Genomic DNA, 24,591 nt, shown 5'->3' on the forward strand with positions numbered 1-24,591 from the left:
TGGGCGAGCGAACGAGACGCCACTTACTGGGTCGTCGTTTTCTTTCCTTTCCCCCTACCCCCCCCTCCTCCTCTTTCCCTCCCCTAATAGTTTTGCTGCTGTTTCTCGCCAACTCTTTCCCCATCTCTTCCCCCCCCCCCCCCTTCCCGTTCTCTCCATGTTTTAAATTCTACGTCTTTGCTGATGAAACGAAGTAAGGAAAAGTTTTCTATAAATAAACGAGGGAAATCCGTGAAGGTAAGGAAGGTGCTGGCTCTTGAGGCTTGTCTTGTGTGTGTGTGTGTTGGGGCTTGTGTCCGTGCCATATAGGGGAGCTAACCTGCATCAGTGTACCTGAAACACACCTCCCCAACTTTCTCAACTACCAGCCACACTTTTAAAACACATCTACGTTCATTGTATTAGATAACTAGCTTCTGGGTGGGGGGTTGCCCCTGAATTCCACCAAACTCTGCTACCCTTGGAGGGAGTGCAGCGTAGGTTTACTAGAATGATACCTGGACTTCAAGGGTTAAATTACGAGGCGAGATTACACAAATTGGGGTTGTATTCTCTGGAGTTTCGAAGGTTAAGGGTGATCTGATCGAAGTTTATAAGATATTAAAGGGAACAGATAGGGTGGATAGAGAGAAACTATTTCCGCTGGTTGGGGATTTTAGGAGTAGGGGGCACAGTCTAAAAATTAGAGCCAGACCTTTCAGGATCGAGATTAGAAAACATTTCTACACACAAAGGGTGGTAGAAGTTTCGAACTCTCTTCCGCAAACGACAATTGATACTAGCTCAATTGCTAAATTTAAATCTGAGATAGATAGCTTTTTGGCAACCAAAGGTATTAAGGGATATGGGCCAAAGGGATATGGAGTTAGATCACAGATCAGCCATGATCTTATAAAATGGCGGAGCAGGCACGAGGGGCTGAATGGCCTACTCCTGTTCCTATGTACCCTTCGTTCCTTCACCTTGAATCTATCCTTAAAACTACAGTACTTTATATATAAACCCTCCTTCCTCGAGTAAGCTACTAGTACCTGTTAGGACATGGTTTGTACCAAATGCTTGTCACTTCTGTTACTCTTAGTTACACAATTAAGTGCAAAATTAAAATTCCTTTTTAGTAAATAGTTGAACCCAAGCTGGGAGGTATATAAGAAACTATAATTGCCATGGAAATCCTGGAGGATAGTTGCTGCCACTTCTATAAAGTAGGTGTGTTTATGGGCACTGTTTTTAACCATGTATTAAAAAACTTCAAAGGTATAAGATTCTATTATTTGGTTTAGGTGTGAAACATGCTTCAGTGTAAAGTCCAGAGAGATTAAATTTCTTTTGGCAGACTGTCAAAATATATTGGCCTCTAATGATTTCAGTTAAGTTGTCGATCAACTTTAATTTGTGAAGATTGTTCCGTTGCATTTAACATTCACTCATTTAATGGCGAAGTCTAGGTTTAAAAAATGAAACCCTTGCGATGTAGTGTGTCTGGTATCTTATGAATTGTCTCATGGTATGAGATACAGGAGTTCTTAGTATTTTACCTGGTTTGACTAGTTTTGAATTTCAGACCTGCCTTAGATATTCTCTCTGGTTAATATCACCAGCACGTCTCACAATCGGGAGTTTGCTTTTGCAATCCAATATCTACATGTACAATAGCATAACCTGGGGGGGTATGAACTGGATAGTGTGGTGCCCTCAATTGTGCTTCTCCAACCTTTAGAAAAGCAGACTGATTAACACTGAGATGAGGCCAGAAAGGAATTAAGCTGCTTTATTTTACAAATTGCATCTTTTTTTAAACAAGGAAAGACTTAAGATATGCCACACTGACCCTTTCAGCAGGCTAAAAATAAATTCATAAGCAAAATACCACAGATGCTGGAAATCTGAAATAAAAACAGAAAATGCTGGAAATACTCAGCAAGTCAGTCAGCATCTATGGAGAAAGAAACATGTTTCAGGTCGATGACCTTTCGTTAGAACTGGAAGAATTAAAGAGTTAATAGTTTTTAAGCAAGTACAGAGCCAGGGAAAGGAGGAGGGAGAAGGAGAGAAGTAAAGAACAAAAGGGAAGGTTAGTGATACAGTGGAGGGCAGGAGTGATTAAATGACAAAGGGGATGAAGTTTCGAGGCAAGGAGGGTGATAATGGGACAAGTTAAGAAACAAAAGATGGGTCAAGAGGAGCTGTAAATGGCAACAGGAGAGCATTTGCTGTCTGAAAAAATGGGAGCAGTGGTTATGATTTGAAATCACTGTTGAGTCTGGAAGTTTGTACAGTGCCTAATCGAAAGATGAGGTGCTGTTCCTCAAGCTTCCATTGAGCTTTGTTGGAACAGTGTAAGAGGCCAATGACAGAGGTCAGAGTGGGAGTGGGACAGGGAATTAAAATGGCAAGTGACCGTCAGATCAGGATCATGTTTGCAGACTGAGAGGAGGTGTTCAACAAAGTGATCACCCAATCTGCTTTTGGTTTCCCCAGTGTAGGGGAGACTGCATTGTGAGCAGCGAATACAGTATACTGAATTGAAAGAAGTACAAGTAAATCGCTGTTTCACCTGGAAAGAGTGTTTGGGGCCCTGGACGGTGGGAAGGGAGGAGGTGAAAGGGCAGGTGTTGTGTCTCCTGCGCTCGCACAGGAAGGTGCCGTGGGAAGGAGAGCGGGTGATGGAAGAGTGGACCAGGGTATCGCGGAGGGAATGGTTCCTTCAGAATGCTGAAAGGGGAGGGAAGGATGTGTTTGGTGGTGGAATCTTGCTGGAGTTGGTGGAAATGGCAGAGGATGATCCATTGAATGTGGAGGCTGATGCGGTGGTAGGTGAGGACAAGAGGGCCCCTATCATGTTTCTGGGACGGAGGGGAAGGGGTGAGGGCGGAAGTGTGGGAAATGGGACGGACACGATCGAGGGCCTTGTTAACTACAGTGATGGGGAATCTTTGGTTGAGGAAAAAGGAAGACGTAGCGGAAGCACTGGTGTGGAAGGTGGCATCGTCAAAACAGATGTGACGGAGAAACTGGGAGAATGAAATAGAGTCCTTACAGGAAGCGGGATGGGAGGAAGTGTAATCAAGGTAGCTGTGGGAGTCATTGGGCTTATAGTAGATATTGGTTGACAGCATATCTCCAGAAATGGAGATAGAGAAGTCGAGGAAGGGAAGAGTCGGAGATGGACTATGTGAAGGTGAGGGAAGGGTGGAAATTGGAAGCCAAGTTGATGAAATTTTCCCATTTGGGGAGAGAGCAGGAAACGGCACCGATACAGTCATCAGTGTACCGGAAAAATTGGTGAGGGAGGGGACCTGAGTAGGACTGGAACAAAGAATGTTCCACATATCCCACAAAAAGGCAGGCATAGCTAGGCCCATACAGGTCCCCACAGCGGCACCTTTTATTTGGAGGAAGTGAGTGCAGTCAAAGAAGTTGTTGTTCAATGTAAGAACAAGTTCAACCAGGTGGAGGAGTGTGGTGGTGGATGGGGACTGATTGGGCCTCCATTCAAGGAAGAAGCGGAGGGCCCGCAGGCCGTCTTGATGAGGGATGGAGGTGTAGAGGGACTGGATGTCCATGGTGAAAACAAGATGTTTAGGGCTGGGGAACTGGAAACTGTTGAAGTGGCGGAGGGCATTGGAAGAGTCGTGGATATAGGTCGGAAGAGACTGGACGAGGAGAAAAAATAGAATAGAGATAGGCAGAAATAAGTTCTGTGGGGCAAGAACCAGCTGAAACGATGGGTCTACCGGAGCAGTCCTGTTTGTGGATCTTGGGAAGGAGGTAGAAGCAGGCTGTGCAGGGTTGGAAGACTATGAGGTTGGACGCCAAAGGGGAAGATCTTGAGGAGATGAGGTTAGTGATGGTCTTGGAAACTATGGCTTGATGTTCGGCGGTGGGCTCATAGTCTAGAGGGAGGTAGGAGGAGGTGTCAGAGAGTTGGCGTTCAGCCTCCACAAGGTAGAGGTCTGTTCGCCAAACAACAACAGCGCCGCCCTTATCAGCAGGTTTAATTACAATGTGAGCGTTGGACTTGAGTGAATGGAGTGCTGCAAGTTCAACCTCCTTGCCTCGCACCATCGTCCCTTTTGTTATTTAATCACTCCTGCCCTCCACCCTATCAGAGACCTTCGCTTTAGTTCTTTCCTCCCCTTCCCCCACCCCCCCACCCCCGACTTTTCCCTGGCTCTGTACTTGCTTGAAAACTGTTAAATCTTTAACTTGTTGTAGTTCTAAATGAAAAGTCATCGACCTGAAATGTTAACTCTGTTTCTTTCTCCACAGATGCTGCCTGACTTGCTGAGTATATCCAGCATTTTCTGTTTTTATTAAAAAATAAATTTCCTTTTCTTGGACAGTCCTTTGCTCTGAAACCTGACCAACTGTCTCGCCTAGGCTGGCTTTCTTCATCTTCCTTGCCTCACTCGGAAACCTTTTTTGGGACTAACCCCTGAACATGTGTTTCACTCTTCCTTTGTCCCCTATGTTCACAGGAAGTGGGGGGGGTGCTTGACCCCTGATTGCTCCCATGTCCAGGGGATAGTCTGTGGAGCTGCCTCTTAAAATCTGCTTTAACAACAGTTAATGGCAAAGAATTGTATGTCCTAACCACCTCGGTTTAAGAAACTTTTCTAAACTCTCTCTAATTCTTTTTGTGATCATCTTATATTGTGCCCTTCTGTTAGTGTCTTGCTGACCAGTGCAAACAGTCTACCACTATTTTTTATATCCTCAAGAATCTTGACAATGTCTATCAAGTCACTCCTTTGCTTCATCTTCTGATGGACCAGGAAGGCCCCAAATTTAATTCCTGATTTCTGCTTTGTTAGTTGCTTTCAACCCGGATGGTGGCAGGGGTAATATAACTGGTTCCCAGGACTAGAAGGGGAAAATTAGCCAAAGTTTCCATTTCTGATTACTCTTTTTTGGCTGTCATGTGAGGAAGACTGGGCTTGGCTCTAATGCTCCTGTAGTTAAATATCCTGTTGGCACTCATTGTCTAGACTTACACCCACATAATGGTCACTTGTATATGGTGCAGCAGGGTAGTAGGTTTCTGCAGAACTTTACCCCAGCAAGGATTCAAACCATCAGGAGACCAGGGAAGGGAGAACATTCGTGGATGGAAACTGATGAGGGCAAAACAGGAAGGGGAAAAATTGACTTCAAAAAGAGGTGGAATGTTCCTCTCTCTTTTCTTCCCCCCCCCCCCCCCCCACTTCTGCAAAAGGAATTGTTCTGTTTGTAGTGGAATGTCTAGAATTACTTATTATTCAGTGTAAAAAATTTTACGTGCCACTCTTTCAACTAAACACATGGCTTTTTTTATTGCTAAAACTTTAATCAATGCAATTTTTTAAAAGACAAACAAAAGTTGTGTGTGATTGCTTTGTAGTACAGGCACTATTTCTACAGTAAACACAAGTATATTTCAGGATTTGGGAAGCCTACGTCAGTTACAGTAGACCCCAAGGCTCTCCTTCAGATTGCTGTGAAGTCTTGATGTTCATTGAAAATATCTCTTTCACGTCTTATTCAAAATCTCTGTAATCTCCTACAGCCCGAAACTGTTCCACGAACTTTCCACTCTTCCGATTATAGCCTCTCGTGCATCCCCCACCTCCTTGGCTCCACCATTGGCAGCCCTGTTTTCAGCTGCCTGAGTTGCATGCTCTGGAATTCCCTCTGTAAACCCCTCTGCCTTTTCACTTTCCTCTTCTCCTTTAAGACCCTCCTTATAAAGCTACCTATTCGGCCAAGCTTTTGATCACCTCTCCTAATATCTCCTATTTTGGCTCAGCATTCATTTTTTCCTTACATGACTAAAGAATCTTAGGACATTATTTCTATGTTAAAGACTCTATATGAATGCAAGTTGTTGTACTTGTATACTTCCTGTCTGCAAACCTTACTTTCTGTTATCATTTTTGGTCACCACTTTTACATCAACATTGAAACTGCCTATGTAAACATTTAAAAGCGGAATTTTCAATTTAATAGTTGTCTCTAACTCTTGTTGATGAATCAATCAAATTAATTCAAAATATTTTTTCAAATATTTTCATCTGCTATTTTTTTCAGTAACTGAAGTTTGTAATGTCCAAAATAAGCTCTTAAAGAAAATGAAAACTGTATATAGTTCACAAAATGATTACGTTTACCCATTGAATTGTTTTTTGTGACTTTTAGTGCATTCCTTAAAATAATTTTACTTCAAGGCTTTAGGCCTGTCTCAAATGCCTAATCTTTGACTGGAAACTTTTACCCCAAAGTTGTACAAAGCTGCCAACCCCATCTATGTATTCTGAGCAGCTTGCAGAATTTACCAGTATGCAATCTGTGCATCAACAAGGGTAAAAGAGTTTGTACCCTTCCTGTGGAGATTTAAGTTTTATTGCTTTTTAAAACATTTTTTAAAGAAACTACAAATTGAATTCTCAATGCTTTTATTTCAAACAAAAGAGTACTGAGAGCAGTGGGCACCACACCTTCGGAAGGACATATTGGCCTTGGAGGGAGTGTAGCTTAGGTTTACTGGAATGGTTAAGTTACGAGGAGAGATTACACAAATTGGGGTTGTATTGTCTAGAGTTTCGAAGGTTAAGGGGTGATCTGATCGAAGTTTATAAGATATTAAGGGGAACAGATAGGGTGGATAGAGAGAAATTATTTCCGCTGGTTGGGGATTCCAGGAGTAGGGGGCACAGTCTAAAAATTAGAGCCAGACCTTTCAGGAGTGAGATTAGAAAATATTTCTACACACAAAGGGTGGTAGAAGTTTGGAACTCCCTTCCGCAAACAGCAATTGATACTAGCTCAATTGCTAAATTTAAATCTGAGATAGATAGCTTTTTGGCATCCAAAGGTAATAAGGGATATGGGCCAAAGGCGGGTATATGGAGTTAGATCACAGATCAGCCATGATCTTATCAAATGGCGAAGCAGGCACGAGCGGCTGAATTGCCTACTCCTGTTCCTATGTTCCTAAAAGATGAATTTATATATGTGTTACTAATTATAGTTTAATTCTACGAACTCTCAGACAAACATTTGAGTGGCAGCAGGTGTGAACAGTAACACCTATTGGTGTGGTTTGTAGATGGTTAGAAAAGGAAACTGATTTGCTAAAAACATCCATTATCTATAAACGATCATAATTATCTTAGAAAAATTACTTGCAAAAAAAAATTAGTAGTAATATCCTCTTTTCCCATTAAATGGTAATATTGTGTGTAATTACAGATCACTATCCCAAAGGTGAGGTGAAGACTGCAAACAGTTCAGGTGCGTGTATGCTGCTCAATCTGAGCCTCACAGAAGTAAACTGTTGTTGAACTGGGTATCCATGTGCCCATTGCAGCCTTTACTCACTGGGTCATTGTATAGATGATGCTGTGGTTGTGTCTTGTGCTCTTTGTAGGCGCTCTCTCATGCGCCAGAACTGCTAGTCTAATACCTCCTGAGTTTTGGAGAATTCAAAAATCTTGTGAAGGCAGCCAATGTGGTGCTAAGTACCCGAGGGTAATCATAAAGTTTTAAATTGGTGTTTCAAATTAAGGTTGCTGAATGAATGAACAGCAGAGCCATTGTTGCTGTTTTGCTAACATAGTATTGATTTATTTTGTGCTGTGCAAGTTGTTTTGTTAAAGCTAGTTTGTAAAAAGCTACGCACTGAGTATATGTATGTTGGACTACTTCATTGTTCCATTGGACAAATCAAATGATCGCTTCTACTAGCACTTTGCTAAATGCACCGGTCTCAAACTTGTGAGCTCATTTTTATTTTGAACTATGCATGGTGTTTGTGTAATTTTCTACTTGCCACTGTTAAATCTGCTAAATTTTGCATTAACAAGTGTGACTGTCTTGCTTTAACAAACTAAGAAATCAGCAGTAGAAACCCTGTAGCAAACACTTTAACTAACATGTAAAGCTTTTTTATATTCATTTCAATACTGTTTTAAAGCAGTACTTTTAGAATAGAAATACTTGCATTTATGTTGCATATTTCATATCTTCAGGACATCCCAAAGTGCTTCACTGTCAACAAAGTACAGTTATTTTGTAGGCAAATGTGACAGCCACTCTGCACACAGCACTGAGATGAATGACCAGTTAATCTGTTTTGGTGGTGTTGGTTGAGGAATGAATGTTAGTAGCACACTAGGAGAACTCCCTGCTCTTCCTTGGATAGTGCCATGGGATCTTTTACATTCACCTGAACAGGTAGACAGGACCTTGGTTTAACATCACATTCAAAAGATGGTATCTTTGACAATGCAGCACTTCCTTAGTACTGAATTGAAATATCAGGCTAGATTACATGTTAAAGTTCTGGAGTGGGGCTTGAACCCGTAACCTTCTAAATCAGAGGCACGATTGCTGGCAACTGAGTCAAGCTCACGCTTAATAGAAGTCTTGAGTGTAATGCCTTTCATCACTTGTGTCCAAACCTGAGTTTCATCATCAGTGATATGGTGAACATCTGCCTTTATTGTTGTGGAATCATCTAGACGGGACATGTTGTAAGGTGCCAGCCACCATGCAGCTGCAGATATCCAAGTCCAATGCTGTGTACCAGGCTTACTCATTACCAGATGTTCAATCCAAGCCCTCATGTAAGGGTTTCTTGTGAAGGGACCAGGTATGGAAACGCATGCTTTTATGCCCAGCATTCATTATCTATCTTGAGTGGATTACAGATTGGCAAGCAATTGTTACTGAAGTTGTGCACCTGTATTTGGTGGAATGATCATCTTGGGGGAGGGTGGAGGGAATATGGTCTGTGCCCATACTGTGGTCAAGCTGTGCCCATACTGTGGTCAAGAGGATGGTGTCAGTGCATTCACACATTTTATTGAGAGTTCTGCTCGTCATGCTGCTTGGAATGAGTTCCTTTAACTGCTTTCCATCTTGCAAGGGCCCAAATCTGTACTTGTTAATTGTCTAATGACCAACTTTTGTAAAGTTGTGGGGGGGGTGGAGAAAAGAGACAGGAGGTAAGCAGGATTGCTCATACATATGACATATACCTATGGGAGATTGGAACCAAGTTAATCCTTAAAATGTCAGCCTTGGCTTGATGGTAGGAATCTTGCCTGAATCAGAAGTTGGTGTGTTCAATCCCAACTCGAGATCTGAGCACATAATGTAGATTGACACTTAAGTGCAGTATTGAGGGAGCACTGCACTGTCAGTAGCCTTTCGGATGAGAGAGAAACCATGAAATTATAGACTTGTTAATCTAATATTTGTTGTGAGGAAGTTATTGGAATCTATAATTAAAGATAGGGTGACTGAGCACTTCGAGACATTTGAGCTGATTAGAGAGAGCCAACATGGATTTGTAAAGGGTAGGTCATGTCTAATGAACCAAATAGAAATTTTTGAGGAAGCAACTAAAGTAGTATGGATGTAGTTTTTATGGACTTCCTGAAGGCATTTGATAAGGTTCCACATAAGAGACTGTTAGCTAAAATTAAAGCTCATGGAATTGAGGCAAGTTATTGACCTGGTTCAGAGATTGTTTGGCAGTAGAAGACAGAGAGTAGTGATAATGGGTATGCACTCAAATTGGAAGGAAGTGACTAGTAGTGTCCCGCAAGGATCTGTGCTGGGGCCTCAACTATTCATTAATGACTTAGATAACAATAGAAAGCCATATTTCCAAGTTTGCCAATGATGCAAAGGTTGGTGGCATAGGAACAGGAGTAGGCCATTTAGCCCCTCGAGCCTGTTCCGCCATTCAGTGAGATCGTGGCAGATCTGTGACCTAACTCCATGTACCTGCCTTGGCCTCATGTCCCTTAATACCTTTGGTTAACAAAAATCTATCAATCTCAAATTTAAAATTAACAATTGAGCTAGCATCGACTGCCGTTTGCAGAGGAGAGTTCCAAACTTCTACCACCCTTTGCATGTAGAAGTGTTTCCTAACTTCACTCCTGAAAGTTCTGGCTCTAATTTTTAGGCTATGTCCCCTAGTCCTAGACTTCCCAACCAGCGGAAATAGTTTCTCTCTCTACCCTATCAGATCCCCTTAATATCGTGAAAACTTCGATCAAATCACTCCTTAATCTTCTAAATTCCAGGGAATACAATCTTGATTTGTGTAATCTCTCCTCGTAACTTAACCCTTAGAGTCCAGGTATCATTCTAGTAAATCTACACTGCACTCCCTCCAAGGCCAATATATCCTTCCTAAGGTGCGGTGCCTAGAACTCAATACTGTACTCCAGTTGCGGTCTAACCAGGGCTTTGTACAGCTGCAGCATAACTTCTACCCCCTTGTATTTTAGTCCTCTAGATATAAAGGCCAGCATTCCATTAGCCTTTTTGATTATTTTCATAGTAAGTAGTGTGGATGGAAGCATAAAATTACAAAGAGCCATTGATAGATTAAGTGAGCTGGCAAAATTGTTGCAGATGGATTTCGTTGCAGTTAAGTGAGAGGTCATCCATTTTGGACCAAAAAAGGATAGATCCGTGTAATTTTTATATGGCGAAAATTAGGAACGGTGGAGACCCAAAGAGATTTAGGGGTCCATGTACACAGATCACTAAAATGTAGTAGTCAGGTACAAAAAATAATCAAAAAGGCTAATGGAATGTTAGCCTTTATAACTAGAGGGATAGAATGTAAAGGGAGGAAGTTTTGCTACAGTATACAAAGCCCTGGTATACTATGTACAGTTCTGGGCAACGCACCTTAGAAAGGATATATTGGCTTTGGAAGGAGTGCAGCGCAGATTCACCAGGACTCCACGGGTTAGATTATGAGGAGAGATTACATAAACTAGGCTTGTATTCCCTGGAATATAGAAGGTTAAGGGGTGATTTGATTGAGGTTTTTAGGATCTTGAAAGGAATTGATAGGACAGAAAGAGAGAAACTTTTTCCACTGGTGGAGGAGTCTAGGACAAGGGGACATAACCTTAAATTCAGAGCCAGGCCATTCAGGAGAGAAGTTAGGAAACACTCTCCCACAAAAAGCAGTAGATGCTAGCTCAATTAATAATTTTAAATCTTGAGATCGATAGATTTTTTTTTTGCTAGTCGTGGGTATTAAGGGATATGGAGCCAGGGTGGGTGGATGGAGTTAGGATACAGATCAGCCATGATTGAATGACTGAATAGGCTCGAGGGGCTGAATGGCCTACTCCTGTTCCTATGTTCCTAAAGTGTATGCCCTCCCAACTGGATGTGAAAGATCCTATGATACTATTTGAATAAGAGCAGGGGATTTCTCCCAGTCTCCTGGCTAACATTTATCTCTCAACCTACATCACTAAAACAGAATTGGTCATATATCTTGGAGCTGTTTGTGGGATGTGGCTATGTGGTAGTCGGCTGACATGTTTGCCTACATTACAATGTTGACTACACTTCAAAAATACTTCACTTAGTGGTGAAACACTTTGGAATGCCCTGAGGTTTTGAAAGTTGCTATGCAAATACAAGTTATTTATTTCTTTGTCAATATCCTAACTAGTAAGATAGTCCTAGATACACGAGCAGCAGAAAGCTTACCAATACCTATGGTGGTTTTAGTTGGTTTAAGTTCAACAGCATCCCTGAGCCTTGGCTTTTGCTAAGCTCTCTGGATTTGGATAAATGGAGTTTGTTAGAATGGGGAGAGTGTGTGTAATCCATATCGGGCAAATGGAAATTGTACTTGTGTAGCTTTGAGACTTAAGCATAATAATGCTTCTTCGTGCATGCCAAATACCCAGCCGACCAAAAAAATTACTAGTTGCTTAGAAATGAAGAAGGCCATGATACAGCAATATAGAAGGTGGTCATAGTCAATGATGCACATTAACATTCACATGCCCATTGTTATCCATATTCTAACTGTAGCTGCTTAGCTTTTTTGCAGCAAGACTTTTTTTTTTCAGCTGTTCGCACTTTGTTGGCCACAAAGCACATTTTCAAACTATGCAGTCTTTGGCTAAATTTTGTCATGTTTCCAGAAGAATGTCACATTCCTTAAGTCTTCGCTTCAGATTATCCTTGAAATGTTTCCGCTTGCCCCCACTGTCCTCCTTGAGTACTTTATGCATGTTCAAATTGGAAAATAATTTTTTTTCAACAAGAAGCTTGAAATGTCAACAATTAATGCCTGACAAATCATTCTAAGAATGGTTATTAAGTAAACAGTTACATTTAGTACTTCTTACCATGTAGATATGTTGGACTTTGCTAGTACTTCAATTTTCCAGAGAAATAACTCTGCTTCAAGTTCTGTCTGCTCACCACCCTTTTGTTTGCTGTGCAGGTCTTTAAATACTAAAATGAGTCTAGAGTTGCAAGTAAATGGATTGATTTTTAGATGCATTATTGGGAGGTTAACTGTCACATTTGAAGTAGTATAGTACTGATTTTGATCGGTATGATGTATGCCTACAATAACCTTCATAACTGTAATTACAAGTAGTTCATCAATTGTGCATAAGAGGCTGACTTCAGTCGCCAAAAATGTGCTCTCTTTTTGAATTTTTATTGGAACCCTCTTCATCTCCAGCTTGCCGAATAACAGATTATCTGTGTTGGTAGATAGAGGCAACGGCATCTTTGACTTTCTAGCAGCTTGCACTATTATTGCACAACTATTGCTTTTAAAATAATTTCAAGGAGAAACTCAGGAATGAAGTACTGCTGAATCTGCAACACATACTATAAAGTTACAGGTACTGAAATAATTGGGATAAATTTACTGTAAAATGCATTGCAGTGATTTTTTTAGGTTTGAATTGCTGACACGCTTTTGCATGTGATATCTACCTGAAACTAAATAGAGTTGAAAAGTTGCTGATCATAGGAACATAGGAACAGGAGTAGGCCATTCAGCCCCTCGTGCCTGCTCCGCCATTTGATAAGATCATGGCTGATCTCTGATCTAACTCCATATACTTGCCTTTGGCCCATATCGCTCAATACGTTTGGTTGCCAAAAAGCTATCTATCTCAGATTTAAATTTAGCAATTGAGCTAGGATCAATTGCCGTTTGCGGAAGAGAGTTCCAAACTTCTACCACCCTTTGTGTGTAGAAATGTTTTCTAATCTTACTCCTGAAAGGTTAGGCTCTAATTTTTAGACTGTGCCCCCTCCTCCTCGAATCCCCAACCAGCGGAAATAGTTTCTCTCTATCCACTCTATCTGTTCCCCTTAATATCTTATAAACTTCGATCAGATCACCCCTTAACCTTCTAAACTCCAGAGAATACAACCCCAATTTGTGTAATCTCTCCTCGTAACTTAACCCTTGAAGTCCGGGTATCATTCTAGTAAACCTACGCTGCACTCCCTCCAAGGCCAATATGTCCTTCCGAAGGTGCGGTGCCCAGAACTGCTCACAGTACTCCAGGTGCGGTCTAACCAGGATTTTGTATAGCTGCAGCATAACTTCTGCCCCCTTGTACTCTAGTCCTCTAGATATAAAGGCCAGCATTCCATTAGCCTTATTGATCAACTTTTGATTTGTTGCAAGCATTCTGTTGAGCTGTGAGATGGTGTATTGGTTACTTAGGATGTCATTCTATTGCAGAATGTTCTATTGGTTTGAAACTGGTACCTACTGAAACTGACTGGCAGACCTAAATTATACTACTGATTCCACACTGTTCTGTGATCAGGGGGAAATGGAGTTCTGCTCATCAGCATTTGAATGTCAGTTAGATTTTAATGTTAGAGAGCCAACCCTCCTTGACCAGGTTGTAGTTCTAATGAAGCTGTTGTGAAATTAAGTGATATCAGACTATCCATTCTAGGTGGTCTTGCACCATTTCACTAAATTGGATTTGGGCAACTTGGCATCCAAGTTACATTGCACAGTTTGTGTTGATGAGCATTAATCTTTAGTGTGGAACAAATCCTGCTACCAACTGACAAAGCACAGGCAATGTTGATTACCTGACACAGTAATCGCCAAATTAAGTGAAAATGTTTCCTATGTTTTAATAAAAGAATTAATTGGTATGATAAAATAAATATTGACTATAGTTTGACTAATTGGCAATTGCTTGCTTGCTTTAAATACAGAAGTGACCTTGAGAATGAAGTTCTTTAATGCCAATTATTTGTTCAACTGCAATCAATATTTAAATTTTGTAGAGTTGTGCTAAGAATTGCTTAATGAGGTGTAAGCTGATCATTGACAGATCTGAGAGTTTTTTTAATGACTGTTGGAGTCATTGTTTTCATTGCAGTCGATGGAAGAGTTCTATTACAGAAACTGCTTAATAGGCTTTGCTTATAAATCCACTGTGGACTTATGCATCGCAAGTGCCTTCTGTAGACAAAAGCTTGTGATGATCCAGGTAATGGAAAAGGTAGATTCAGAAAACTACTACAAACTAAATTGTGAGGGTAGGCAAGGGAATACAGGATCAAACTTGTAAAAGGTAAATTTAGGACTGATGTCAGTTCTGCACAAAAATGATCAACATAGAATTTTCCTGGGTTAGGTAATGGATGTGAAAAACTTGTAATCTTTTAAGAAACAGTTGGATACCATGAGAGGATTATCAGGCTTTTCTTGATGGATGAGGTAAGATGGGCCTTCCTTAACCGAATTTATCTCATAGCATTCCATTTCTATCTAGAATCCTTTATTATGTCCTTGCCGCCTAACCCTGCACTAAATTCTCTTATTGCTGCGTTTATAATCCCTCTTCTGGTTTACAACCAACCTATAACATTGACAGTGCCCTGGATAAAGTAGCAATGATGGTTTGTGTGACAGAGATCATGGCTTGCTATCCACCCCAACGCTGCTTCCATTCCACTTTTTTTCTCTCTCTCTCTCCTACATTACATTTCCTCAAACAGCATTTCTTTTTCTGCCCACGTGGTCACCTTTGCACAATCCCAAAGCATTGTCCTTCATCTCCTCCTATTATAATCAACAACAACCTGCAATATTCCTCAATGTAAGATGATGTCTTGGAGTGCTTTACAATAAGGAGCATAGAGAAAGTCTAGGATGATGTGGAGATGCCGGTGATGGACTGGGGTTGACAATTGTAAACAATTTTACAACACCAAGTTATAGTCCAGCAATTTTATTTTAAATTCACAAGCGAAAGCTTGTGAATTTAAAATAAAATTGCTGGACTATAACTTGGTGTTGTAAAATTGTTTACAAAAGTCTAGGATGGGGAACAAGGCACAGACTGAAGAGGTTTTTGACAGCAGGAATGGAGTTATCAACGCAGAGAAAACAGGATAGAGAATTCTAGAGGGGCAGTAGTGAGTGAAAGAAAGACTTGCATTTCTGTGGCACCTTTCTCGACCTCAGGGCATTCCAAAGCGCTTCACAACCAATTTTGAAGTGTAGTCAATGTTGTAAAGTAGGAAATACAATAGGTATTTGAGCAGGATGCCGAATTTTGCATTTCCTGACTCAGCTTGAAATGGCAGCCTGGGAGGTTAATGGACTCGAGGCCAGAAGCTCAGTGGTGCTGATAGGAACCGAAGATGATAATCTGTTTTCTCAGAAATCAGTAAGAGGAAATTTTGGCTCATCCAGGTTTTGATATTGGATATGTAATTTGAAAGTGTAGCAACAACCTTTGGGTCGGTGGAGGAGATACAGCATACCTGTAAATGCTGACTATGTACGACTGGTTGATGTAGCCAAGAGGTAGTATGTAGATAATAAAGAGGAGAAAACCAAGGATGGACCCTGGGAAATACCTGGGGTAAATGTGAGCAGAGGAGGAGAAGCCATTGGCAGCAATGTAGTGGTTTGATGAGTCATGTAAGAGTGAGCAAGGAGAGAGGTAGACTTTAGAGGAGAGAGTCCTAGAAATTACAGCATTAGTGTAGATAGCTTCAGTTAAAGCACCAGCCTGTGCCATGCTGGCTCTTCAACTAGAGCTATCTACTCCAATTCCCTTTCATCATTTGCTTTTATATTTTTCCTTTTTCAAATATTTATCCAATTCTTGTTTAAATTATTTTGTAGTCTGAGCCACTTGTGATAAGAGCATAAGAAATAGGAGCAGGAGTACGTTATACGGCCTCTCGAGCCTGCTCCGTTATTCAATAAGATCATGGCTGATCTTCAACCTCAACTCCACTTTCCTGCCCTATCCCAATATCCCTTGATTCCCTTAGTGTCCAAAAATCTATTGATCTCAATCTTGAGTATACTCAATGGCTGAGCATCCACAAGCCTCTGGGGTAAAGAATTCCAAAGATTCCCAACCCTCTGAGTGAAGAAATTTTTCCTCATCTCGGTCCTAAATGACCAACCTCTTGAGTCTACAACCCCTCGTTCTAGACTCTCCAGCCAGGGGAATCAGCATCTATCATGTCAAGCTCTCTAAAAGTTTGATATGTTTCAATGAGATCACCTTTCATTCTTCTAAACTCCAGAGAATTTGGGCCTATTTACTCAATCTCTCCTCATAGGACAATTCTCTCAAACCAGGAATCAATCTAGTGAACCTTTGTTGCACCCCCTCTAAGGCAAGAATACCCTTCCTTAGGTAAGGAGACCAAAACTGGACACCATACTCAAGGTGTGGTCTCACCAGAGCACGATATAATTGCAGCAAGACCTCCTTACTCTTATACTCCAACCCCCTTGCAATAAAGGCTAACATACCATTTGCCTTTCTAATTGCTTGTTGTACCTGTATGTTAACTTTCTGTGATTTGTGTACAAGGACACCCAAATCTGTCTGAATACCAACATTTCTTAGTCTCTCACCTATTTAAAAAAAAATTCTGCTTTTCTGTTCTTCCTACCAAAGTGGATAATTTCACATTTCCCCTCATTATACCAACCAGTCCAACATTACATCCTGGCTTACTGTTGTCAAAACTGAAATTGTGCTGTTCAGCTCTTGTCAGCACCTACATGTCTCTGATTCAGACTCATTCAACTTGGCTGTCCATTCAGACTGAACCTAGTTATTGAAACCTCTGTGTTCTATTTGACCCTGAACTGAGCTTTGAACTGTTCATCAGCCCATGGCCACGACTGTGTCTTGCACCTTCAGGACGTAGTTTGTTTATCCCCACCTCAGCCCCTCCACCGCTGAACCCCTCATCCATGCCTGCATCACCTCTAGGGTTGATTTCTCAAACCTCTTCTTCACAAACTTCTGCTAATCCAAAACTTTATGGCATTAGTCTTCTGCACAAAGTTGTTGTTTAAATAGCACACTATGCAGGTTCTGTGTAATGCATCTATACAACCAGAAGACCTAACTGAATGTAACACACTAAACCTTTTATCACTTGTGTTATATAGTCAGGTGTTATGGGGTAGTCATTTGAGTTTCACAAAGCATTCGATAAGTACCCTAACAACACACATTGTTGAAGTGAAAGCTCTTGGGACAAAGAAGTATTGGAAACTGGGCAACAGATAAGTGCTAGACAGTTATTAGGGTTAATTTTAATAAGGCAGCTTTGGTCAAAAGTCGCCTGCCAGTTTGACCTAGACTCCCTGCTGTTTAAATAATGTTTAGTAATTATCTTAATGTGGATGGTTAATGTAGAACATCTTAAGTGTCTGAATTACACTAATTTGTGTGGGAAAGCTTGGATGTTCTGACAGAAAAGAAAATGCAGACTTAGAGATTAATAAATAGGTATACGACTAGCAAAAATTGTAGTGTGCAATAATGCATATTGTGCTCAAATAGTAAAACATCCATTTTTGGAATCATTTATATCAATAGGATGGATTAGGAGAAAGTGCGGCATACTTTATATCTCAAAACGTGACATCTGAAGTGTGCCATTGGCTCTGAACTCATGTTGCTTTGTTTTTGCTTTTCCAATTTGATTGCTGTAGTCACGTGCAATCACGTGTGTGCAATCACAGTAATACAACATTGTTAGTAGTGACTAGAAACGACGCACAGTTTGTGCAGTCTTTCATTATAAACCAGTTTTAATTGTAAGATTGAGTATTAATTGATCCAGGTGCTGCTTGTCTGGAAAGGTACAATCTGATCAAAGGAGAAACTTCAGTGGAAAATACAAGGAGGACAACACTTTATTTCAGATTCTCTTGGCAATTAAGGGAGTGTCTAATTTTTTTCATTTAAAAAGTCTGGACTGGTCAGATCTTTTCATGGTAATTAAAGAATTTTACCCTTTTTAGTTAAAATATTTCAGAATTTAGCTTGAAATGCAGACTTCCTTAATGATGCATCTCTTAAAAGAACCTTTTTCACCTTAAGTGTTGATTCTCTATATTCTGCTCTATGCTCCTGAAAGGGTCAATGTTTGCTGGAATGTGGTTCCAGGGTGCCATCCATCCTGTTTTTCATGTGTTGACAGGCTGTTTGAGTGAGCACAGCACCAGGCTGAGAGCCCCCACAGCCGATGTTCATCCTTGGACACTTTTTAGTAAGGTTACTGGTTGGCAGCCAACACCCTGCTTGTCGCATGGTGAAGTGAGGCATGCAGGAAGTAGAGTCAGATTTCTTATATGTGCATATATTCTAAAGACTATTTTTGTTTCATTGTACCTATTTTTGACCAATCAGTTTTTATTCTTGCTGAAGGTTTTGCACCAGAAATGTAATTACATGCCATTATACAGGAGACCAGTGTGAACCAGTGTGCATGTTGCCGATTGTGCGAAATTAGAAATATTTGCCAAATCAGGAAATGTTCTGTAATGTCTGCACATTTGATTATCAGTGATTCATATTTCTGTTCTATACTATGATATATTAATTGTTCACTGTGGTATCAGTGATATGTGAGATATTTTTACTCTGGGTGGTGGATTGGGATTTGCTGCAGGAAATCTAATTTAACGTTCCCAAAAGCAATAATGTTCAAATTGGTCCCAATATGTTAATTTCTGAATACATCCCATGCATCAAGACATTAAACTTTACTGCTTTTCTTAACTATAAATTACAAGCATTTAAAATAAACCATCCTTTGAGCCATCTTGGACTAGTAAAATGTTGACACACAAGTCCTTTTTTTAAAAAAAAATACAGTAACCTGTAGAAATGGACACCCCCAAAAAGCAGACACCCCCACTGCACAAGCCGAAAACAGCACTCGGCAACATCACACCTCACTCCACCAGTACGTCAGCTGCAAACAGCCCCCTACCGCCACCCACCCACGCCCAGCACTTGAAACATTAGCAGCTGCAGTACATGGAGGGAGAGGCTTCCGGACGAGGGTCTGCAGGAAATCAATCTCCCCCAATTTGGCAGGGATCTTCCAGGCACTCTGGCCTTACAGCAGCCACCTTGCCCTGTGCAGACTGCCAATGTAGCAGATCCCAGGATCAGGACATCCCTCCCTCAATGGAAAAGGACCCCGGGATGGCAATGAACTGAGAAACCCAACGAACAGAAAATGAACTGAAATCCCATCCAGCTGGCAGGGCTCCAGAATTAGGCATGATCCCAGGTGAGGGCGAAGAAAAGAAGGAACGCTGCAGGAGATACAGCCACACCCAGGATATTTGGCTCATCTGGTTTACTGTACATACAATGACCATTTTGAAAATAAGGACACCTGATGCAAGTCCCTTAGGTGCCCTAATTTACAGGTTTCACTGTATATAGTTGCGTGCAACTGTCATTTACATTTGCATTTTTAGCCCAATTTGAATCTGAATCACCATCAAAACACAAGTTTATTTTGCTAACCTCCCTAATGCTGGAGCAAGCCGTTAATGAGAGAAGTGTTTTCCTTTCATCTGTTTAGTTACAGATGATTTGCCTGTCACAGCATTCATTTTTAATTTTGATCTGATTTAAATCAGGACTAGCGGCTACAGTTTGTAGCAAACTTCACAAGCAAAACGTTAGAATAATAAAAATAAGTGTGTGCATCTTTTAAGATCACGTCTAATTTGGAAAATAAAAGAAATTCAAAGTAATGGCAGTGCATGTTTGGATTGTGGTAAATTTAGTCGTGTTTGTTTTTTATTGTGTGTGCAAGTGGAATGAATTCTATTATTGTGAATGTTCTAGTGAGCGGGCTATGTGACATTGCTGTTTTTACTCAATTTGGGCTTTGCCTAATTTTTTGGTCAGGTGGCATTTAATGTGCGGAGACCCATCACATGCTTCAGACTGAACAATGCTACTGAATGAAAGTGTTTGATAGAATGCATGCATTCTCCCCATAAGAACACTCCCTACTTGCCTCGGGTTGGCAGAACCGAGGTTTAGGCCAGGTTTAAACTACTGGAGTTTAACTGGCTAAAACCATGAAGTTTACCAGTACAGAGCACCAGAACAGTGCTCCAGGGTACTATGAATAGGCCCTTCAGCGAAAAGAGAGTAATCTGTACTACTTATGTAACTCTGAGGTGCATTGTCTTTGTAGAAAAGAGTTTAGCTAACCTTTTAAAGGAGCATAATTATGACATAATTTGAATCATTGTGACAATGGTATCAGCTTTCCTTGTGCTTGGCTCGTTATCCAGCATAATTTCCAGATGACTCAATTGTCAGATTTTTGTTTCTAAAGAAGTTGAAAAATGAAACCCACTCTCTCCCCTCCACTTTCTCCCCTCCACTTTCTCCATTTGGGAGTAGGAATTGCATCCAATGTCATGTGACCATTAAAACATGACCCAGTTTTTCAACTAAAATTATCTTTTTTTTCTTTTGAATATAACATGTATCAAGCAGCTCCAGAAAACCTGTGACTCTTAAAACATTTTTCCCATATTTTTGAAGTCTGTGTCAATACATTTCACACTTGAAAGAAAATAAAATGAATTTAAAAGTTGGCTGCGTCTTGACATCATCAGACCACAACCTGATTATAAGGCAAAATATTTTTTGTTACGCGGGATATGGAATTGAACTTAGTGTGGCCTTTTTAGCAACCAGTGAAGAGCCAGTAGAGCCATATCCTGCTTTGGGAGTGAGACCAGAAATTGAATTGGCTCTTGAACTCTAAAATCGGTTCCACTTCTGGCAAATTGGCATGCAAATCATGGAAGATGGTATTTCTTTTTGAATATTAAAAGTACCATGACTATTGGTTTCAGGAACTCTTAGCCAGTTTCCACTGCTGTCATCAGTACTCATTGCTTAACTTCCAGAAAGTTAAACCAAAATAAAATTATATAAAATAACTTTTTGTAAGGAGCTTGCTCAGTAAATGTACTGGACTATACAATCCATAGCGAAGCTACTCTTGTTAATTCTGTACTGCTTTGTGCACAATTGGTGTACAAATTCAATTTAATTCCTTTTCCAATTTTTCTGTTAACTGCCAAAAGCAAAACGACCATGTACACAGATTGTTAATGCAAAAGTACATGCATTCGTTCAGTTGCTGCCATAGTATTTTATTTGTTTTAATTATGTTTGGAATGCTTGGGATCCTGTAAAATAAATGCAAGAACATAAGAACATAAGAAATTGGAGCAGGAGTAGGCCAATCGGCCCCTCGAGCCTGCTCCGCCATTCAATAAGATCATGGCTGATCTGATCCCAACCACAAATCTAAAGAACACAAGAAGTCGGAGCAGGACCCGGCCACACAGCCCCTGGGCCTTCTCCCCCACCCACAGGGCATTGACCGATCCGAACTCAGCTTCATGTCCAATTTCCTGCCCGCTCCCCATAACCCCTAATTCCCTTTACTTCTAGGAAACTGTCTATTTCTGTTTTAAATTTATCTAATGATGTAGCTTCCACAGCTTCCTGGGGCAGCAAATTCCACAGACCTACCACCCTCTGAGTGAAGAAGTTTCTCCTCATCTCAGTTTTGAAAGAGCAGCCCCTTATTCTAAGATTATGCCCCCTAGTTCTAGTTTCACCCATCTTTGGGAACATCCTTACTGCATCCACCCGATCAAGACCCTTCACAATCTTATATGTTTCAATAAGATCGCCTCTCATTCTTCTGAACTCCAATGAGTAGAGTCCCAATCTACTCAACCTCTCCTCATATGTCCGCCCCCTCATCCCCGGGATTAACCGAGTGAACCTTCTTTGTACTGCCTCGAGAGCAAGTATGTCTTTTCTTAAGACTTTTATTTAATTCCTTTGCCAAAAGCTTATTGAGTTTGCCTCATTATATAGTTGAGCCTTACAGACCAGGAAGATCCCAGAATCAATGTCTGGTACGTACTGAGTTAGCTGATCTCGGCCATGGTAGCGATAGCGGCGTTGCAACTGGCCACAGATCCCCTGAGTTAGGAAGGGGAAACGGGCTGTAATTTATACATAAACCCAGTTGTGTATGTGTGGAAGACCTGTTTCAACAATTACTTGGATTTTAATCCTTTCCTCTACTGAGTTTTTCTGTACACAGCAACCCAGAATTTAAATTTAATAAGCAAAGATTTTCAAATTGTTACTCTGGGAAACCCAGTTATCCACTTATCGCTTCGTATTCTGCTCATCCCCCTGCTGATGTTGGTGATCTGAACCTAGAATCTGGATCTTTTAAATTTGACTTCAAGGACACAGATATGAAGTGACTGTCCATGGAGATTGAACGAGAACACTATTTTGGTGGTCGTCTTCCTTCCATGCGACTCACTCGTGAGAAGTATAGTTACCAGACATAGTGCAGGTGTATTGCATCTCAACAATAACAGATGATTATATGATCAACTTAATGGTAGCTGACCTTCATGTGTCCTGTTATAAGACCATAAGAGCTAGGAGCAGGAGTAGGCTATTTGGCCTCTCGAGCCTGCTCCGCATTTAATGAGATCATGGCTGATCTGATTTTTACCTCAACTCCCCTTTCCCCATTTCCTTTGACTCTCTTGCTGATCAAAAATTTGTCTAACTCAGCCTTGAATGTATTCAATGACTCAGCCTCCACAGCTTTTTGGGGTAAAGAATTCCAAAGATACACGACCCTCTGGGAGAAGAAATTCCTCCTCGTTTCCGTCTTAAACGGGCGACCCCTTATTCTGAGACTCTGCCCCCTAGTTTTAGATTCCCCCATGAGGGGTAACATCCTCTCAGCATCTACCCTATCGAGTCCCCTCAGAATCTTGTATGTTTCAATAAGATCTCCCCTCATTCTTCTAAACTCGCGTGGGTATAGACCCAACCTGTTCAATCTTTCCTTATTAGACAACCCTTCCATACCCGGAATCAACCGAGTGAACCTTCTCTGAACTGCCACCAATGCTAGTATGCCCTTCCTTAAATAAGGGCACCAGAACTGTACGCAGTACTCCAGGTGTGGTCTCACCAGCACCCTGTACAGTTGTAGCATAACTTCCCTGCTTTTATACTCCATCCCCCTAGAAATAAAGGCCAATATTCCGTTTGCCTTCCAGAATACCTGCTGCATCTGTATGTTGACTTTTTGTGTTTCATGTACAAGGACACCCAGATCCCTCTACCGCAGCAGTTTTGTAGTATTTCTCCATTCAAATAGTATTTTGCTTTTTCATTTTTCTTCCCAAAGTGGATGACTTCACATTTTCCCACATCATATTCCATCTGCCAAATTTTTGCCCATTCGCTTAACCTGTCAGTATCCCTTTGCAGACACTTTGTGTCCTTATCGCAACTTGCTTTTCCACCTATCTTTGTATCGTCAGCAAATTTGGCCACGAGACACTCTGTTCCTTCATCCAAGTCATTGATATATATTGTAAATAGTTGAAGCCCCAGCACTGATCCCTCCGGCACCCCACTAGTTACAGATTGCCATTTTGAAAATGACCCTTTTAAGAACATAAGAACATAAGAAATTGGAGCAGGAGTAGGCCAATCGGCCCCTCGAGCCTGCTCCGCCATTCAATAAGATCGTGGCTGATCTGATCCCAACCACAAATCTAAAGAACACAAGAAGTCGGAGCAGGACCCGGCCACATAGCCCCTGGGCCCTCTCCGCCACCCACAGGGCATTGACCGATCCGAACTCAGCTTCATGTCCAATTTCCTGCCCGCTCCCCATAACCCCTAATTCCCTGACTTTGTTTTCTGTTAGCTAATCCTCTATCCATGCCAGTATATTACCCCCAACACCATGAGCTCTTATCTTGTGCAGTAATCTTTTATATGGAACCTTATCGAATGCCTTTTGGAAATCCGAATATACTGCATCCATTGGTTCCCCTTTATCCACCCTGCCCTTTACTTCCTCAAAGAACTCTAATAAATTTGTCAGGCATGATTTCCCCTTCATACAATCAAGGAGAGTCAACATGGTTTTATTATGAGTCTCCAAATGTCCTGCTGCTACTTCCTTAATAATGGATTCTAGCATTTTCCCAATGACAGATGTTAGGCTAACTGGTCTATAGTTACCTGCTTTCTGCCTCACTCACTTCTTGAATAGGGGTGTTACGTTTACGGTTTTCCAATCCGCTGGGACCTTTCCAGAATCTAGTGAATTCTGGAAGATTACAACCAATGCATCCACTATCTCTAGGCACTTCCTTTTAAGACCCTCTGATGCAAGCCATCAGGTCCAGGGGACTTGTCAGCCTTTAGACCCATTAGTTTACCTAGTACTTTTAGTGATTGTTTTTAGTTCCCCCCCCCTCCCCTTTGCCCCTTGATTTTCTACTACTATTGGTATGTTATTAGTGTCTTTTACTGTGAAGACAGATACAAAATATCTGTTCAATTCCTCTGCCATTTCCTTGTTTTCCATTTATTATTT

The 24,591-nt window shown here is 41.1% G+C and overlaps 1 protein-coding gene across 4 annotated transcripts in view; it reads left to right on the forward strand.

The window, feature by feature from the left end:
* The first annotated feature begins 7 nt into the window (after window positions 1-7).
* LOC137344800 (E3 ubiquitin-protein ligase rififylin-like) overlaps window positions 8-24,591 on the forward strand; it is a 79,483-nt gene continuing 54,899 nt past the window's right edge. For 2 of the 4 annotated variants that reach the window (XM_068007962.1, XM_068007964.1), the window contains exons 1-2: window positions 8-237; window positions 7,231-7,272. Coding sequence is in view for 1 of the 4 variants with exons in the window: in XM_068007965.1 (XP_067864066.1) it covers window positions 184-237 (54 nt within the window). In the remaining 3 variants the exon portion in view is untranslated. The remainder of the gene's footprint in view (window positions 238-7,230; window positions 7,273-24,591) is intronic. The other 2 variants (XM_068007963.1, XM_068007965.1) reach the window with 1 other exon arrangement.

The sequence above is a fragment of the Heptranchias perlo genome, chromosome 28 (genome assembly GCF_035084215.1).
Source record: "Heptranchias perlo isolate sHepPer1 chromosome 28, sHepPer1.hap1, whole genome shotgun sequence".
In the NCBI taxonomy this organism is placed as follows: domain Eukaryota; kingdom Metazoa; phylum Chordata; class Chondrichthyes; order Hexanchiformes; family Hexanchidae; genus Heptranchias; species Heptranchias perlo.